At 40.0% G+C, this 20493-nt stretch overlaps 1 protein-coding gene across 3 annotated transcripts in view; it reads right to left on the bottom strand.

Moving 5' to 3' along the window:
• Window positions 1-20493, bottom strand: part of Rabep1 (rabaptin, RAB GTPase binding effector protein 1) — a 103968-nt gene that overhangs the window by 53767 nt on the left and 29708 nt on the right. For all 3 annotated transcript variants that reach the window (XM_059271092.1, XM_059271094.1, XM_059271093.1), the window contains exons 2-4: window positions 16652-16780; window positions 3890-4093; window positions 2014-2174 (exon numbers count right to left, since the gene is read on the bottom strand). In XM_059271092.1, the coding sequence (XP_059127075.1) occupies window positions 2014-2174; window positions 3890-4093; window positions 16652-16780 (494 nt within the window). The remainder of the gene's footprint in view (window positions 1-2013; window positions 2175-3889; window positions 4094-16651; window positions 16781-20493) is intronic.

Raw genomic sequence — 20493 nt, 5'->3', positions numbered from 1 at the left:
CCTAGGAGATGACTCAGTCGGTATAGTGCTCACTGCACAAGCACAAGGGCCTCGGTCTGGAACCATGCAGAAAGCCAAGTGCAGCCGCATGCACCTGTAATGCCAGCACTGGGAAGTGGGGACCCTAGGGGTCCACTGGCCGGTCAGTCTAGCCTAAGTAGTGAGCTCCAGGTTCAGTGAAAGACCCTGTCTCAAAAAGTAAGTAACCAATGTGGTGGCACATGTTTTTAATCTCAGCATTTGGGAGGTAGATCTCTGTGAGTTTCAAAGCCAGCCTTGTCTACATAGAGAGTTCCAGGGATATAGACCAGCCAGGGATGTAGAGACCCTGTCTCAAAAAAAGAAAGAAAAATAAAATAAAGTAGGTGAAGGAGAGGGATGGGAACTAGGAGTTGGAAATAAATATGACCAAGATATACTGGACACTGGACACATGTATGAAATTGTCAAAGACTAAATAAAATATGACCAAGATATACTGTACACATGTATGAAATTGTCAAAGCCTAAATAAAATATAACTCTTTAGAAATTAAAAAAAAAAAAAAAAAAAAAAACCAAAGCAGGGCGGTGGTGGCACACACCTTTAATCCCAGCACTTGTGAGGCAGAGGCAGGCGATCTCTGTGAGTTCAAGGCCAGCCTGGTCTACAGAGCGAGATCCAGGACAGGCTCCAAAACTACACAGAGAAACCCTGTCTCGAAAAACCAAAAAAAGGGCTGGAGAGATGGCTCAGAGGTTAAGAGCACTGGCTGTTCTTCCAAAGATCCTGAGGTCAATTCCCAGCAACCACATGGTGGCTCACAACCATCTGTAATGAGATCTGGTGCCCTCTTCTGGCCTGCAGGGGTACGTGCAGGCAGAACACTGTATCCATAATAAATAAATTAAAAAAAAAAAAAACCAAAAAAAAAAAAAAAAGATTCAAAAAAATGTAGAGGAAGAACCATAGAGAAAGTCACCTGGCATGCACCTCTAGCATCACATGTGGGCGCACACACACATACACACACAAAATAAAATTTAGTTTTAAAACTAAAACTTTAAAGATGGCAAAGAATAGTGATTGTGGAAATGATTAAATACACACACATTTATATATATAAAGAATGGAGCAAGGATTTATGTAAAGAATAGAACAAGGATTAGTAGCCAAAGATGTTCTCAAGGAGGGTCAGTGAGCTGGCTCAACATAGGCTCCCGCCCTTGAGCCTGATGACTTGAGTCAGTATCTACACGATGGAAGAAGATAACCAACTTCCAAAAGTTCGCCTCTGACCTCTACACACTTACCACTTACTGTAGCACACATGTGCACACACATTCACACACAAAATAAATAAATAAATGAAAAAATTTTTAATGTTCTCAGTGAGAACACGTTTCTCTCGTTTAGTTGCCTGTGTTAAGGCATTGTATGGTATAGTTCAGGCATAATACGTACAGCATTTGTCACACAGAAACCAAGATATGCTTAAAAAAATTGGCAAGTATTCTAGAATGTTTAGATATAGTATCAAGCAACATCTCCATCCAACATGAACTCACTGGGCTTCCATATGCTAGACACCATCCTATGTACTTAATGTACACAAATAAAGACTGCATTCTCATGGAGTTAACACTCTAGCAAATGAACAGAAAAAGCAGCAAGCAAACACAGTAAAAGCTGAACTCTGTTTTATGAGGAAATACGCTGTGCAAAAGAAACCCTAAAGCAGGGTACAGAAATCCCGAGAGTCCTGGAAACTTGTCAGAAGAGGCAGGTAGGCTGCAATCTTAACTAGAGCGGTAAGAAAAGCCTCATGAAGAAATGACATCTCATCAAAGATCTGAAGATAGAAAGGCAGTCAGTCACATGTACTGTGGACGGTACGGGAAAGCACTGTCTGGTCCATAAGTACATCCTCAACAGAAAGAAAGCACAACATTCAACTTCCAGTTCTGCAGCAATGCTTTTAAACAAATTGCTTTTAGTCAAGTAATTCTGTAAGTGAATGTATTCTTGCGTACCTTTTTCATTTCATTTTCTAAATTTTCTTCCTCTTGACCTTCAGACAACCTTCGTCTTAAATCAGCTATTTCCCGCTCTGCAGATTCTCGATACTGTGCCCACTGTGCTCGCTCCTGCTCCAGCCTCAGATGAAACTGATGCTCGTAGTCACGAACCGTCTCTATAAAACATCACATAGTCCATGTCTAAGCATCATGGAACAACATCTAGTACACTGAAATTTCTTCAGTTATGTAAAGAGCTTGAGAGAAATTTTTGGAAATAATTTTGGAAAAAAATTCTAGTTCTTATTATGAGTTGAAATAAGGGTTTTACTACTTCTTCATCATCATCATCATTATCATCATCATCATCAGTCTTCATAACAGACTTGCCATACACTATTTGACAAGAAACCCTAGAGAAGGTTCAAAGTGGGGCTTCCAACTTACATCTAAGACCCACTCCCAAATCCACGCTCTTTGATACTATAATGTGGCTCTCAAAACAAATACAACATTTCATTATAACTACATGAATGTGTAAGGAAATAAAAATTATTTCTGAGATATTTTACTAAAACCTAAGATTCTAAATTGAGAAAAATTCTGTAGCCTTACAAAATAACTTCATGTTTAATACAGTCTTGAAACATCACCTGACAGGCATGTGTGGTGGTCCGTTAAATTCTACTCCTTTTTTTTTTTTTGTTTTTTGTTTTTTGTTTTTTGTTTTTCGAGACAGGGTTTCTGTGTAGATTTGCGCCTTTCCTGGAACTCACTTGGTAGCCCAGGCTGGCCTCGAACTCACAGAGATCCGCCTGGCTCTGCCTCCCGAGTGCTGGGATTAAAGGAGTGCGCCACCACTATTTTATGTATATGTTTGAATGTCAGCTGCATTTACATACTACACTATGTGCCTACCTGTTGCCTATAGAGATCAGGAGAGGGTGTCAGAGCCCTGGAACTGCAGTTATAGATGGTTTTGAGCCACCCTGGGGGTACTAGGAAATACCTCTGCCTCCCAGAGTGCTGGGATTAAAGGCGTGCGCCACCACCGCCCAGCGAAGGTGAAAATTTTAAAGATCATGGTAACTATATAGAAGCAGACAGCCAGAAAAGTCCAGGATATGGGTGGGGTCACAGAACTGTTATGACCACTCCTAGCTTACCTAGAGATGGATTTGATTCCTATGAGAAAAAGGAACTCCTGTATAGGTAAACCAATATAGTCAGACATGAGACCAGATTATCACTTAGTAAGAGCTACAGAGTCAGAAACAGAGGTACCCTTAATTGCATCCTCTCAAAGAATATTAGGTAAAAAATGGGACAGAAATGCAAAGACCCCCTGGCACAGGGCAGCTGCCATCAGTTCACATTTGTAAATATTAACTAATCCCAGGATCTCAGAGATTAAGGTAACACCTTACTTCATTTTGTCACCATTCTCAAGAATGAAAGCAGTACTGAGGCATTCATGCTGAAAGGAAAGAGGCTACACACACTATTACAATTCCTTCAGACCAAGGGGCACAAACTGGCATTCCATAAAGCCCATTTTAGCCATACAGACACTCTTGCCCATCAAACAAAGATTTCACATACAAGAATACACTATACTTAAAAATCTATACAAATAAAAATCCAGGTTTAAACCCTGCTTTAAATCTTACAAGTAACTACAACCTTCATTTAATACATTATCTCTCTAACACTCTAAGTCTCTATTATTAGATCTGTCGAAGACACTGGTGATGCCCATTACAATACCCCTGACTTTCCTTTCATCTGACATCTGGAAGATGACAGTCCATAAAGCCAAAAATGAACACAAAATGCATTTTAAGGCCATCTGAAAATGGTATCAAGAATCAGAATTTGATCTTTCCTTTACCTTTCATTACAGCCTGAAGTGAAGCAACTTCTTCTCTCCACTGCCTTTTAACTTCATCTATAGCTTCTTGCTTAGTATTCTCAGAGACTGTGGCAATTGCCTTAATGTTCTCCATCTCTGCCTGAGCCTCCCACAGCTGTGTCCGAAGGTGACCCAAATCATCCTGTGCCGCTTGCAATACTGCATTTTGCCTCTTCAGATCCTCTGGGAAAAAAGTAAAAGATTTTCCATTAATGTGTAGTTCACTTTATCAGACTCAAAAGAAATGAAGAAACTGGATATTAAAATGCTAACATAGATTATGAAGCTATTTAAATAGAAATATAAAGTGTGCTGGATTTCAAACAATAAAGTTTTACAAGGCGAATTCCAGGACAGCCAGAGCTATTACACAGAAACCATGTCTCAAAAAACAAAAAAATAAAATATTAAAACTATCTAATAACACACCAGGAGGGCTGGAGAGATGGCTCAGCCGTTAAAGGCTAGGCTCACAACCAAAAATATAACACACCAGCAAAGGTCACAGTTTTGATGCTATATTTAGGCTTTTCCTATTCACTAAATAGACATAATCAAAAATTTTTTTTCATTTATTTTTATGTGTATGAGTGTTTTAACTATACATATATCTGTGCAACACATGTGTGCCTAGTGCCCTGGGACGTCAGGAGAATGCATCTGATTCCCAGGATTGCAGTTAGACAGTTGTGAACTGACATATGGGTGCTGGGAACTGAACACAGGACCTCTGGAACAGTCAGGGCTCTTAAGCACTGAGCCATCTCTCCAGCCCCAATAAATTCTCTAACTACTCTGGTGTAAGTGTCCAAATCTACAAAATGGATATTAAAGATGGCCACTCCACAGGGCTGTTAAAATGATAAAATGATGCATTATAAACGCCTGTACGCATAGTAACTTTCAAATAGTAAGCCTTCAAGACATACTTAATGGAAGAAAGCCAGACTACACAGTAATTAGAGTTGATAAAACCATGATTACTTTCTCACTCTTAATAATCTCTTAAATATTAAGTTGATATCACATGTACACCACATGCCTTAATCTAGATAGAACATATATTTGGTCATGACTTCCAAAAAAGATGGCAGTGTAGTCAGGAATGCAGTTTAGTGGTACAGCACTTGCCTGGCATGTACAAGGCCCTGAGTTTTGGTCCCTACCACTGCAAAGAAAACAAGGATAAGCCTATTATCCCTCTATAGAGATGCGTCTATTTTCTCTTACTGCCAACTCTCACTATTCTCTCCACTAAAAAACAAAACAAAAAAAAAAAAAAAAAAAAACCCACCTCGTGACTATCATGAACACAAATGGTCAACTTTTAAATCTATACTTTCTTATTTATAAGGAGTTTGAGTATGTACTCTACATTGATCAGTGACGAGAACTTTCTGAGGTTTTCCTCCCTCACAGTCTCTCACTATAACATAAAATGGGTACAAACTCTCAATCCTTCTGCCTCAGCCTCCTTAGTAACAGGATTTCAGGTGCCCATCACCATATTCTGTTTATCTGTTTCTAACGCAGAGTTTTCCTTCTGATTTAGGAAGAGCATTGTGATGGTAATCTTCACTATCAATTAGATAAACAAGTCACCCAGGAGGAAAACCTATGATCATCTTCAACTGAACTGAACTAAGAGGCAAATAACTGAACAAGGAAGGGTCCACCTGAGCGTGGGTTAACACCCTATGGGGTGGGGTCCTGGACTAAATAAAAAAACATGTAAGCCAAGCATCAGCTAAAGCATCAGTAAAAAGCTGCCTCAAGTGTTCTCCATGGCCAGCTGAAACTTGTAACAATGTCAGATAATAAAGTACAGTTAACTGAAGTAATTAATTTTAACATAGCAAGTTTTTTGGTTTTGTTTTGTTTTTGTGGTTTTTCATTCACCTGGCTGTTTTCCTGACTGCAGATCCAATGTGACCATGCCTTCCCTAACATAAGTCTGCTGTATCTCCTCCAACCACGCCAGGGATTTTGTCATAACAAGAAAACTAATACACAAAAGTACCAGAAGTGGGTGAGCTGCTGTGAGAAACCTGACCACATGGCTCATAGGTTTGAAACTGGCTCATAGCAGGAATATGGAAGAACTTTGGAGTTATAGACTAGAGAAGACTCAGAATGCTGTAAACAGAGTTAACTAGCTCATTCTGGTGGGAGTGTAGAAAACCAGAATCCAACAGAAAGGCATATAGTAAAGACAGTATTCATGAGGTTTGGAGTAGTCATGCTTGGGTTAAAAACCATTTTTAAGATGGTAATGTTGATGGTCGAGCAGTGGTGGCCCACGCCTTTAATCCCAGCACTTGGGAGGCAGAGGCAGGCGGATCTCTGTGAGTTCGAGGCCAGCCCGGTCTACAGACCGAGATCCAGGACTGGCACCAAAGCTACACAGAGAAACCCTGTCTCAAAAAGAGAGAGAGAGAGAGAGAGAGAGAGAGAGAGAGAGAGAGAGAGAGAGAGAGAGAGAGAGAGAGAGAGAGAGAAGGTAATGTTGAATCCAGCCACTGTTAGGCCACATCCCTATAGCAGCCTTTTCTCTCTCACAGACACTAAGAGGTACCCTTACTGAGACACTGAATCCCTAGCTAGAGCCAGGACCTCTCAACTAGGAAATTGAGTTTACATCAAAGCAGGTATTGGTGGTCACACATCTGCTCCCTACCCCCTTCACTGACTCCTGGGAAAAAGAATAAAAATGAAAATAAGGCTGTGGGCTAGTACTGTAAACACCCCAATTCCCCACATACTCAGAAAGGTACAAGGAGAGACTCCCACTTCTGTCACAGGTACACACTAGGAATCCTCTCTTCAAAGACCCTGCAATGGTGTCTGTCTCTGGTGATAGGGCCTCAACTCTCCTTGGAGACCCAACTATGTGTTAATAACTTTTCTAATTAACTCTTTACTCCTCAGTAATCCATCTTGGTGTTCCTTTTGACATCCCCCAAAAAAACTTCCCGATACTCATATTATGTCCTAGTAAAAATCCTAACCCTAATATCCTCAAACCTCTTCCACCAGAAGCATTCCCCTTTCTGTTTTGGGGTCATTTTATATAGTTTTTGTATGAAAAAGTACACAACATTTTTGTCTTTTTTCTTCCCTCACTTATCTCTTAAAGCCCTTCCACCATTGATTCTTAAACTTCTTCCTTCTCCCTCACGGTCTTCTACTGTCAAGTCATATATATCACATAAACACACATACCCCACATGAGGGACAAGCTGATACTTTTCTGAGCAAGGATGTTTTATAGGTACCCTTTATCAAGCTGGCAAGATTCTTTCTGTTTCTTTTTTTTTTTTTTTTTTTGGTTTTTCGAGACAGGGTTTCTCTGTGTAGCTTTGCGCCTTTCCTGGAACTCGCTTTGGAGACCAGGCTGGCCTCGAACTCACAGAGATCCACCTGCCTCTGCCTCCCGAGTGCTGGGATTAAAGGCGTGCGCCACCCCCCCCCCTTCTTTCTGTTTCTAGTTTAGTGTTTTTAATCATGAACAGGTGTGCAGTTTTACAAATTACTTCTTTATCGACTGAGAAGTTTGTGTGCTTTGGTTTTTATCTTTTGTTTTTTGAGACTAGTCTCTCTACTACTGTGGTTTGAATAGGTATGACCCCTTAGACTCATGTGTTTGAATGTTTGGCCCATAGGAGATGTGGCCTTGTTGGAGGAAGTGTGTCACTGTCGGGGCACGCTTTGAGGTCTCATATGTTCAAGCTGCCCAGTGTGCCAGCAGATCGAGATGTAGAACTCTCAGCTCCTTCTCCAGTACCATGCCTGCCTGCTATCTGCCATGTCCTACCATGATGCTAATGGACTGAACCTCTGAAACTGTCAGCGAGCCCCAATTAAATGTTTTCCTTTATAAAAGTTGCTGTGGTCATGGTATCTCTTCACAGCAATAGGAACCCTAAGACAACTGTGCAAGCTCTGGCTATCCTGGAACTCTCTCTATATAGAACAGGCTGGCTTCAAAATCACAGGGACCCAATTGCCTCTGCCTTCAGAGTGCCGTTGATTAAAGGCAGGCACCACTATGCCCAGCCTGGTTTCTATCCTACTGACTGTACTGTATATTATAATGATTGCAATTCTAGGATGAGGTCCAATTGGTTACAATCTTATTCTCTCACACTGTTTGATTTTCAAGCTTAATGAGGATTTAGACATCTGTATTTCTTTTTTGTTTGTTTTTTGTTTGTTTTTCAAGACAGGGTTTCTCTGTGTAGCTTTGCGCCTTTCCTGGAACTCACTCTGTAGCCCAGGCTGGCCTCAAACTCACAAAGATCCGCCTGGCTCTGCCTCCCAAATGCTGGGATTAAAGGCGTGCGACACCACCGCCCAACGATATCTGTCTTTCTAAGGAATGCAAGCATAAAGTTCTTGTGATGTCTTGTTACATCTTTTCTAGGTTTTGTCTGGATAATACTACTTATAGAGTGTCCCTTGCAGTTTATTTTTTATAAAAATTTGGAAAATACTGATACTAATTCTTCCTTCATATTGAATAATATGAATTATAATCAATATTCAGTAACATATATTTTAATATGTTAAATAATAATGGTGAACAATTCTTTAAGCAAACATAGTTTTTCAAAAGGGGAAAAATTCCCTTTCCTTTTTTTAATTTTGTAACTAATTTTTTTTTATTTTATTTTGTTATACTGTCTATGAGGACCTCTGGCAAAATAATAAAGTACTGACAACAGAATACAGAAGTTCCTCAAAAAACTAAAAGTAGAACTATTATGTGCTCCAGCTATACCAGGCTTCCTGCTTGAGGCTCCCAAATGCTTGGCTTGGTTTTTGTTTAATTTTCTCCATGTTTTTATTAACAAATATTAATTGTACATGAATTATGCATAATGAATTTCACATTTTCATACATGCATATAATTTTGATCATATCCCCTCCCACTCCGATCAACTTCATCTTCCCAATCATTTCCCTTTCTACTTTTGTCTTTATTTCTTTCTTTGTTTTTTGTGATCCAATAACTTTAATTTTGTCTGTTTATTAGTTTCTTCCAGAATATTTTTTAGTATTATTTTTATTTTATATATATGAGCATTTTGCCTACATGTACATATATGCACCAGGTACATGCCTGGTGCTAGCAGAGGCAGAAGAGGGCATATATTTGCTGGAACTGGAGTTAAAGACAGTTGTGAGTAGCAATGTGGGTGCTTGGAACCCAATCTGGGTCCTCTGCAAGAACAGCAAGTGCTCTCCTCAGCCCAAAAGACATTCAAAACTTTTTTTTTTTTTTAACTTTTCTGTAAGTGAATTAGGATAGGTTTTGGTGTTTTTTAGTAGTCAAATTTATCAGTTTCTCACCTTTGTATAATTTCTTATGTCCCAAAACATTCCCTGTTTAGTTCTCTTCTGGCAAACCTAGGTCCTACCATTTACTTCAATGACTGTGCAGGTGATAAATGCTCTTAGGATTTATGTGCATCAAAGATGCACTTTATCCTCCTTCTTCAAGAACTCAGCTAAATATTAAAATTCTAGGTTGACAGTCATTTTTATGTACTCTGATGATGTTATTCCACTGTCCTCTGTCAGTTGAGGGACTAATGTGGTATTTCCTGGGTTCATTTGCTGTTGATGAAGCTGTTGTTCAGACAGGATCTTGCTATCTATCTCCATGCCACCATGCTTGGCTTATTATTTTAATTAAAATACTTTAGTATTTTGTTTGCAAGTTCTCTAATCAGTTTTTATTTATCTTTATTTCTTCGTAGTGTTTTTGGTTTTTGGTATTTTGTTTTGTTTGTTTTTCCGAGACAGGGTTTCTCTGTGTAGCTTTGGTGCCTGTCCTGGATCTCGCTCTGTAGACCAAGCTGGCCTTGAACTCACAGAGATTTTCCTGGCTCTGCCTCCTGAGTGCTGGGATTAAAAGTGTGCGCCTATTTCTTCATAATTTTAATTGTAATTTTTAAAATATTCCTTGTTTCATACCCCTATCTAAGTGAACATATGTCACCAGAGCACCATGCAAATTATAGCCATGTGTAAAGTCCTTTTGGACACAACTGGAAAACTCAACCTCCATTTCTATCATTTTCTTCCAGTCTTTCATCTGGAGCATCAGAGAATAGGGCCTCACTAACAATCTGGACTGAGATTTCTAAAGCATAAGCACTGCTGTAGTGCTAAGCACTGATTGAAGCTGGTTAAAGGAAGAAGGTGCGATAAGACTGTCTTTTTAAAGTTTAATAGAAAAATCAACAAAACTTTCTGAAATTTTATAATATTCCCAACTGAAGTCAGCTTGAAAAAAATGCACACTAAGACAAAAACAGGCAGTAAAAGAGGTCAAAAAGTAGCCTTATCATCTTTTTTATTAGCACTCCTCATTACTGTTTGCATTTACAACTCAGTGATATTCCAAATAAATGCAAGTTCAGCAGTTATAGTAGCAACAAAATTGTCCCTTCCAGGGGAAAAGCAGTGTTTGGACTTCTGAATCACCTTGACCTATTTTGCCGAAAGACAAAGACTGCTGAGCACATCAACACTACTGTTGCACACTGTTTATGCCTGTGACGATCATAAGGACTGGCCTCCACCATCATAGCAGGCACAATAATAACCTGCTAGTTGAAAAGAAAGTTGGTTTTTTTTGTTTTTGCTTTTTTTATGAGACCACTTGGCCAAGACTTTTGAGGTCATCCCTTCATTTTTATCCATTTATTTAGTGGGTTTTTTTGTTTTGGGGGGTTTTTGGCCATTGGCCATTCTGTTATTAGACCATCAGGTGTTTTAGACAGACACAGTATCACAGCTTCACAGAGTTAAACAAATGCAACATAAACAAAAGTAACACACCTTAAAATAATATTCTACAACAGAGGAAGAACAAAAGAAAAAAATCCTGCATTGTTACAGGGTTTTACACAATGTTGAATGCTTTCTTTCTTTTTTTTTTTTTAAATGCCGAATGCCCGTTTATTGAAGGAGGGAAGAGGTCTTAAATACAGGCTTACAGCACAATGAGAGAACCCCGGAGGGGAGAAGTTCACTACCGATGTTTTACAATCTTGCATCTAAGCTGTTAACGCCCAATATGCAGGATACACAGACAAGGAACTTTCCTTAAGCCTTCAGGAGGGTGGAACCCAGCAGGGAATTAGCATAGGGAGGATATCAAGGTTAAGGTCAGCAAGCAAGGCAACAGTTACCCAAAACGGGGGGGGGGGGGGGGGGGGGGGGGGCCGCCAGGGCCCTACAGGGCCCATCTTTTACTAAAAAATGAGCTTCTGACTTAGGTTGCGTGGGACATCAGCAGGTCACCTTACCCATCATGGAGACACCTGCCCAGGCCACACAGGTGCTCTGTCTTAGGTTGTTGAGCACCCCCCAGGTATTACCCGTCTCTGAATACTCATTATCATACAGGCTCAATTGTGTGTGAGGTGCAGAGTTAACTGCTGCCAAAGATCTCAAAGTGGCGCTGGGCTTGCAATCTGTGTGTTCAACACAGAAAAGACCAACAGAAGTCCTAACCTACCCATAGCCAGTAGGTTAAAGGCAACTCAGCCATTCCTTTCCTTAACGAGCTATTGGTGAAATTATTAAGGCCACTCCACGTAGTTAAAAGGGAAGTTTATTTTGTGGGTTAACTTACAAGTGAATGGATAGTTTACAGAGTCTGGGAAAGGTGTAGCACAGTCCGGTGGTGTTCTCTGGAGAACTCTGCTTGGTCTACCTCCAGCGTCCAGGGTCCAGGAACTAAGAGAGCTCGTGCATCTGGAACTCGGGTCTTCAGTGTCCTCTCTCAGCCCCGCCTTGTAGGCGTGACCATTACGAAGCCTCAATGGGGGTTGGAGCTTCCAGGTCAAAGCTGGAATGGCTACCTACTACATTTCCCCCTTTTGTCTAAATAAGAAGGTTCTAACCTAATACAAGACTATATACAAAGGAATGGTTATCAAATATTGTCCAGGAGTAATGAGGGATAATGACCTAGATAAGATGGAACTGCAATCAATGTAAACAATATCAAGCAAGAAACACATACTAAAATCCAGGGAAGTCTAGAGTGTGGGTAAATGGCATGTTACAAAGATCATTCCAAAAGGTGTCCTATCCTAAAGAACCTGAATCTAATACTTAATATATTCTATCTAAGATATTATATATATACTAAGTTGTAACTATAACTGCTAGTCTTCAGTCCCATCAAAGACCTGAGAAGGAATATAATGGTATCTGAGAAATGGAAGATGGATCCAAGCAACTTTCAGGAATCTTGCAAGAGTAGACAGAGACAGCTGGCAGCCTGGACAGTCACCGAATGTTTCTCAGCATTGTTGGTGCATTCAAATTGGTTATAGGCCTAGAGTATTTGACAGACCATGAAGGCTTACAGAAAAAGATTCTTTCTCGGGAATCTGCTAACCAGGATTTACATAAAAATATTCTTTCTCTGGAATCTGCTAACCAGAATTTACAAAACAGGCTTGTACCCAAAATTGATTTTTTATAATAAATATGAATATTTAATGGATAGAACACTAACTCTCCAGAGTGAAGTTGTGGCTACTCAGACACTATATAAGGAAGAAAGATTATCATTAATTGATAAGATAAGGTCCATGGAATCATGTGTTTCAAAAGAACATAAAAACTTCCATGATTCCATGAGAAATCTGGAATCCCTTGCAAGAGAGGAGGTTTACTCCCTAGAAGAGACCCTAGGTGCTCGTTTGCAAGCGCTGGAGGAAACTCTCAATAAACATGACAAGGGACCTAATAAGCAGAAGGGCAAGACCATACAGGTTGTAACATCTCCAAATGGCTCTCATACAATGGCTTATCCTGTTATCACCCATGAGAAGCCAGCAGATGACACACACCCCGAGCCATATATGACATATACATTACAACCAATTTCAACAAGGGACTTTAAAAATATAAAGGAAGCAGTAGTTACAGATGAGATACACTCCACATACGTAAGACAGATGTTAAATTTGTGATCTACCTCCAGCGTCCAGGGTCCAGGAACTAAGAGAGCCCGCACATCTGGAACCTGGGTCTTCAGCGTCCTCTCTCAGCCCTGCCTTGTAGGCGTGACCATTACCGAAGCCTCAATGGGGGTTGGAGCTTCCAGGTCAAAGCTGGAATGGCTACCCACTACAACGAGCCTTACTGCAAATGTCGAACTCACAGAGAAAAGAAAGTTTTAAATTTGATTTTTAGTATGATGTGGGCAAGTGTCCACGATAAAAATGAAATAATCAACACTGGTGTCTTATATATCACATGTGTTGCCTTTAGGAAGGCCACCAAAAAAGGACCATAGAATTCCTTCTATCATTTTGTAAAAAGCTGCCTCTGTGTTCTCCATGGCCAGCTGAAACTTGCAACAACGTCAGTTAATAAAGTACAGCTAACTGGCCGGGCGGTGGTGGCGCACGCCTTTAATCCCAGCACTCGGGAGGCAGAGCCAGGTGGATCTCAGTGAGTTCAAGGCCAGCCTGGGCTACCAAGTGAGTTCCAGGAAAGGCGCAAAGCTACACAGAGAAACCCTGTCTCGAGAAAAAAAAAAAAAAAAAAAAGTACAGCTAACTGAAGTAATTAATTTTAACATAGCACTTTTTTTGTTTGTTTGTTTTGTTTTTGTGGTTTTTCAAGACAGGGTTTCTCCTGTGTAACTGCCCTGGCTGTCCTGGAACTTGCTTTGTAGATCAGGCTGGCCTCAAAGTCAGAGATCTGCCTGCCTCTGCCTCCCAAGTACTGGGATTAAAGGCATGTGCCATCACCACCCGCTGGTTTAGAGCAAGTATTTTTAACTAAACCATATCAAAGCTGTTTAATTCAGATATAAAACTGATAATACATGTTGGAAATGAGAGGCTGTAAGTCAGTGAGATGGTTCAGTGGGTAAAAGCACCTGCTGCTAATGCCTGATGACCTAAATTTGATCCCAAAACCTGAGAAGAGGTAGAAGCAGAGACTGAACTCCACAAAGGTGTCCTCTGACCTCCACTGCATGCACTAGCACATATACTCATTCCCACACACATAATAAAAAAGAAAGGAAGGGAGAGCAGGACGGAGTGGGAGGAGTTCTTATTTTTGTTCTTTGGTTTTTTGGGTTTTTTTTACAAAAATTTACAGAAAATAACTTCAATGAAAATAGGAAAACCTAAGAGCTTTATTTGGGAACAAAGGGAAATGGAAAACAAATCAAACAAGCTTTCAAAACTAACTTCACCAGGCGGTGGTGGCGCACGACTTTAATCCCAGCACTCGGGAGGCAGAGCCAGGCGGATCTCTGTGGGTTCGAGGCCAGCCTGGTCTATAGACAGAGATCCAGGACAGGCACCAAAACTACACAGAGCAACCCTGTCTCGAAAAACAAAACAACAACAACAAAAAAAAAAACTAACTTCGATTTGTTGAATAAAGAAAAACTAGGACACAGGTTCAATCTCCAGCATTCACATGAAACCTCATAATTGTCTGTTAATTCCTGTCCCAGGGGATCCTATGCCCTCTTCTGGTCTCCACAGTCACTAGACACACATAGTACACAGACATATAGGCAAAATACCCATACACATAAAAATAAATAATTAAATAATAAAAAGCTTAAAAAAAAAAGCTAGGTGGTTGTGCACAACTTTAATCCCAGCACTCAGGAGGCAGAGGCAGGTGGATCTCTGTGAGTTCAAGGCCAGCCTGGTTTACAAAGCAAGTTCCAGGACAGCCAGAGCTGTTACACAGAAAAATCCTGTCTCGAAAAACCAAAAACTGGGGCTGGAGAGATGGCTCAGTGGTTAAGAGCACTGACTGCTCTTCTAGAAGACCTGAGTTCAATTCCCCGAATCCACATGGCAGCTCAAAATTGTCTATAATTCTAAGATATGAAATACATGCAGGCAAAATGCATAATATATGCACATAAAATAAAAATAAAAATTATTCAAAAAAAACCCTGAAGAATCTTAGAGGATAACCAACATATTCATGTGAGAAATAAAAGGAGGAAAAAGATGGTATTAACCATGACCATACTGAGTTTGAACTTAGCATCAGAGAAATCCTAGAAGGACCTTATATGTATGCATTAAATGTACTTATTAACAGGCCATCTTCAAATCATTGCTCAGAGTTTAGGAAGAGAGACTGGGATAGCCTAGGAATAGAATGCTTGACTAGAATGTACATGGCTCCAGATCTGATCCCCTGTACAGCAAAGAAAAGGGAGGGTACTTTTCATGCAAATGTGTAAGAACCAGGGGCTGGGAACACAACTCAGTAGAGTGTTTACTTGGCATGCACAAGGCCCTGAGTTCAATTCCCAGCACCACTTAAACCAAGCAAGGTACTACACATCTGTAATCCCAGTACTTGGGAATAGAGACAGGAGGATCAGGAAGAGTCCAAGGCCAAACTGAGCTACATGAAACTATCTGAAGCAAAGGATGGAAAAGGATAAGGGGAAAGAAAGGTAGGAAATGGAAGGGAGGGGAGGGAAGGACAAGGGGAGTGGAAGGAAATGGAAAGAAGGGGAAGGAGAGGAAGGGCAGTGCTGGGTTAAAAGTATGTGTCACTACATCTAGTTATATGCACAGTTTTGTTATAGAACACAGATTATTTTTTTAAAGACTTTCAAGCCCAAGATGTTACTTTAGGAGTTTAAGATACAGCCTAGCATGCATGAAGCCTGGGTTCAAACTTAAGCACCAAACTAATAACCTAGCACCCAGGAGGTAAAGGTAGAAGGATCAGAACTTCAGGGTCATCCTCAGCTATACATGTAACCAGTTCATGGCCAGCCCGGGACACATGAGTCTATCTCAACAAAAATTTTCAATTAAAAAATGCAAAAGATATTGCTTTAGGCTAGTGATTCTCAAAGTGTGCTACAGTATCACCAAGTAACTTGTTAAAAATGCAAACTGTGGGACCCCAGAATCCTAGTCAGAAACTCTGAAGCTGAATCACCTTGGAAGCTTGTTAAAACACCAGCCATTGGACCACTGGACCCTCACCCCAGTTCCTGACTCAGCAAATGTGGGATACAACCCAAGTATGTGTACTCCTAAGAAGGTTCCCAGGTAAGCCTGATGCTGCTGCAGTTGTTCCACAATGACACCATGGAAACCATATCTATACTGCTTCTAGGCCAATAGCTAGAATGTAAACACCTTCCCTGACCCTCCTAAATTATATCCCCCACAAGATTTACTTTACTTAAACAGTCATTTAACAACTGATAACACAATGACTCTATATGTTTTCCTCACCTTCAGTTCAATCAACCTAAAGGATCACATGAATTTTGTTCCCATTGTATGCCAGCATCTACATACAATGTATTTCACAAAGTAGGTACTTAGCAGTATGTGCTGAGAAAATAATTGAACACTTGTTCAGTAAATTCCATGAAATGTCAGTTTCTACACAACATACCCAGGGACTGTATCTCAAGTGTTAAGAGCAGCCAATTACAACTAAGTATCATTAATGTCAGAAAACAAACAAACCTTAATGATGCATTTTCCACTTGCTCCCCAACTCTACTGAAAACCCTAGTTCCAAAAGGCATTATTTCTCTCTCTCTCTCTCTCTCTCTCTCTCTCTCTCTCTCTCTCTCTCTCTCTCTCTCTCTCTCATGGTTCATTCAATCACAAACACTGTACTATCAGAAACTTAACATTTAAAAGTTTTGGCAGGGAAGTTGGGAAAGAGACTGGCGAACTTACCCTCTTTAGCCAAATACAGCTCCTTAAATTTTGCTCTCTTTTGATTAAATTCTTGCTCAAGCTGCTGCTGTGCACGTAAAAATTCTGCATTAATTTTTTCCAATTCTGCTACCCGTTGCTGAAGAGAAACTGGAAAAAGAAATACTAGTTAACAAGTAATAAATGTGTTTACATATAAGTTTTAAGAATAAACTAGTCATCCAGTTACATACTACTATATATACATGGAACTAGCAGGGAGGCTGAAATCCATTATATTGCAAATTTTTTTAAGAAGCCAGACATTTCTATTAGACTTTATACACATACTATGAACAAGTCATATACAATGAAACAGAGATCACAGAGAACAAAGTCAATTTTAATACAAGAGCTCCTAACTCTATTTAGTACACTGACAGAATGTTAATCCACAGTTGGAATTGTTAAATAGTGACTCAGTTAAATTACTTATCCCACACCTAACCCCACTGTCAATGTTGCTACTTTCTGTTTCTTTGTTAGGAGCAAAATCTAATGGGCTCCCTGGCTACGACAGCCATAACAACTGAAACTATTCTTCCAGTCCCAGAAGACCCATTACATTATATGGAAATTGTTACCATATGGAAAGGACACAAACCTGTAGATCTGTGTCACAGCTCCAATACTGGCAGATCATCTGTTTTCAGACAAGTGTTACCCACAGTCTTAGGGGCTTAGGGGCTCAAGACTTGGTGCTCAGACTATCTATTCTGGTCAAGGCTAGGGCTGTTTTGGCTAAAACACAAACCTTTGACTCAGCCTTAAGGCTATCAATATAATCCTTCAGGAGATATTTATCAGCACTAGCCAACCACTATCCAATTACCTCGGCCAGAAGAGGTCCCCTTTCTCTACTATACATCACTGGAAACAATGGCAATCTGCCCACATTATAACCAAGATCCAGGATTATCTTTGAAGGCCACTCCTTACCCTCAAGCTACTGCTCAATTCACAACTGATTTTATAATACTTAGAAAATTATAGCAATGGTTAGAACTAATAGCTCATTTCCTCCATCTTCTTTTCAAAGTTCTCTGCAATAAGGATACATTTCTCTAACAAATACTAAACTAAGGCTTGTATTGGTTCGTCCCCACATCCCAAGGCTAGCTTCCTATTTGACAGTATTAGTACAACTCACAGCTGGAAGAGGAAAAGACTGCTGCTTTGAGCTCCATGTCACTAAAGGCAAAGCGTCATTTTGAGATACATCTACAGATAGACAATGACATCTGACCATTTGAAAGCTTTCTCTTTTTTCTTTTCTTTTTTTTTTGGGGGGGGGGTGTGGGGAGAAAAAGGGAGGTGGGAGAATATATCAGAAGGCACCATGTAGAATACATGAAGAATAACACTGGAAGAGGGATTACCATCTTAAATCATAAGGAAATTTAGTCCTTGAGGCCCTTATTTCTGCTATTACTTATTGCTAAATCCCAATGGTTATATTAATAGTTTTCCCACATAATACTAAAATTACTGACACTACTGACTACTACAAAAATAAACAAGACCACTGAAAATGAAGGAAACAACCATTCCACAATGCACATGCACCTCAAAATACTATAATATACATATTTTTAAAAATACCATGTAATGTAGCAATTTAAAATAAATGGAGAGAAAGAAGACCCTTTGTTCATACTTTCCCCTACATCCTATCCCATCCACATCTTCCACCAAACCATACACATGCACAAAGATTCATGCCATTCATTATTATATTTATATTTAAGTTAAGTAAGACTAATAAATCAACAAAAACAAAAATGCAACCCTTAAAGTTACAACTAAAGCCTGGCATGGTGGTTTAAGCCCAGCACCTGGGACTCTGAAGCAGGGGATTACCATGAGTTTGAAGCTAGCCTGGACTACAGACTGAGACACTCACATAAACTATTTTTAAAATATTTTTTCAGCCAAACTTTGTGTTTCCACTACTCCCTACTCCATCCTGGCTCTGACCTACACAGTTCAAATCCAAGTCCACACCCACAAGTCTGACTGGTGCTCTCCTCAGGAATACTGAAATTCCAGGAATCATGATCCTTGAGGGTATACCAATAACTCCTCTATTTATTTTCATTCTGTTTTTGTGTAATTTTCCAAAGAATCTATCTCAAGTACTCCAAGCATACTGAATTTCTACAAAACAGAAAAGCCAAAATAACTGCTTTTCACAAGCATGCCTTTAATGTCACACCTAGAAAAATCAATTTACCCCAAACAGACAGAAATTTACAAATAGGTAAATCATAATATATTAGCAGGCAACCCACAAATCAAACTGAAAAGTTCATCAAATGAAAGTGGTATATTACTTTTCTAATATGATGACTAAATAGTTCACAGTGATTAGGATATAGTCAAAAAGTAATTAACATGGAATGTAGGGAAAAAATGTTAGCTGTCATTTTAAAATTGAAAGTATTTGTTGGTTAAAGAAAGAAATACAGAGATTGCCAAGCAGTGGTGGCACACACCTTTAATCTCAGCACTCAGGAGGCAGAGGCAAGCAAATCTGAGCCCGAGGCCAGCCTGGTCTACAGGGCAAGTTCCAGGACAGCCAAGGGGACACAGAGAAACCCTGTCTCAAAGCCCACATCAAACCCCCCAAAAAGAAAAAAATACAGAGATCAAGTCACTCTGTAGCTACAAAACACTAGAAGTCACTGCTAACCTTATGATTCTCACCAAGTTCCATGCTTACTGACTTCCAGGTCATACCCTCCCTGCTACACACGAACTAACTAGTGTTAACACCAGCTTTCAACAGTACTGAATCTTTTGGGATTTAGTTACGTGGAGTTTTAGTTTATCAGTTTTCACAAACATAGCCTGCTGTGGGATGTATGGCAAATGTGTTGCTTATTAATCAATAAAACACTGATTGGCCGTTGGCTAGGCAGGAAGTATAGGCGGGGCAAGGAGGAGAATAAAGCTGGGAAGTGGAAGGCTGAGTCAGAGAGACACTGCCAGCCACCACGATGAGGAACAGCTTGTGAAGATGCCGGTAAGCCACGAGCCATGTGGCAAGGCATAGATTAATGGAAATGGATTAATTTAAGCTATAAGAACAGTTAGCAAGAAGCCTGCCACGGCCATACAGTTTGAAAGCAACATAAGTCTCTGTGTTTACTTGGTCGGGTCTGAGAGGCTGTGGGACTGGCAGGTGAAAGAGATTTGCCCTGACTGTGGGCCAGGCAGGAAAACTCTAACTACAATAGCCCATACATTATTACCTTCATTTGAGCACTAAGGGGGAAACCATCTGATGCCAAGGTTACATTTATTTATTTATTTATTTACTTACTTACTTATCAAGGACAGGAAGAGGGAAAAGGATAAGGTCTCACTATATAGCCAGCCCAGGCCAAGGCAAATCTAGAATTTGTTGTGTTGCCAAGGCTGACCTGGAACTCTCACAGTGATCCAGCTGCCACATGCTGCCAGGTACTTGAATTAAAGGCGTTTGCCATGCCATCATGTCAAGCCTCTGTGGCTCCATTTGTTTATTTAGGTTTTTCAAGAGTGGCTACTTTTAATGCTTGCTATCCAAAGAGAAAAATGACTGTCATTTACTCAAAAATGTCTGAATTAAGCAATAATAATCCAAAAATAAAGGGGAAAAATAAAATCATAAATAAGGAAAAGATCCAGTAATTCTTACATATTTTACCTTTCCTAGGTTTTTTTTTTTTTTTTTTTTGGTTTTTCGAGACAGGGTCTCTCTGTAGTTTTGCGCCTTTCCTGGAACTCACTTTGTAGACCAGGCTGGCCTCGAACTCACAGAGATCCGCCTGCCTCTGCCT

This window comes from Peromyscus eremicus, chromosome 8a (assembly GCF_949786415.1).
Source record: "Peromyscus eremicus chromosome 8a, PerEre_H2_v1, whole genome shotgun sequence".
Lineage (NCBI taxonomy): Eukaryota > Metazoa > Chordata > Mammalia > Rodentia > Cricetidae > Peromyscus > Peromyscus eremicus.
Note: the sequence above shows the minus strand (reverse complement) of the source record. Positions and strands in the feature narration are given on the sequence as shown.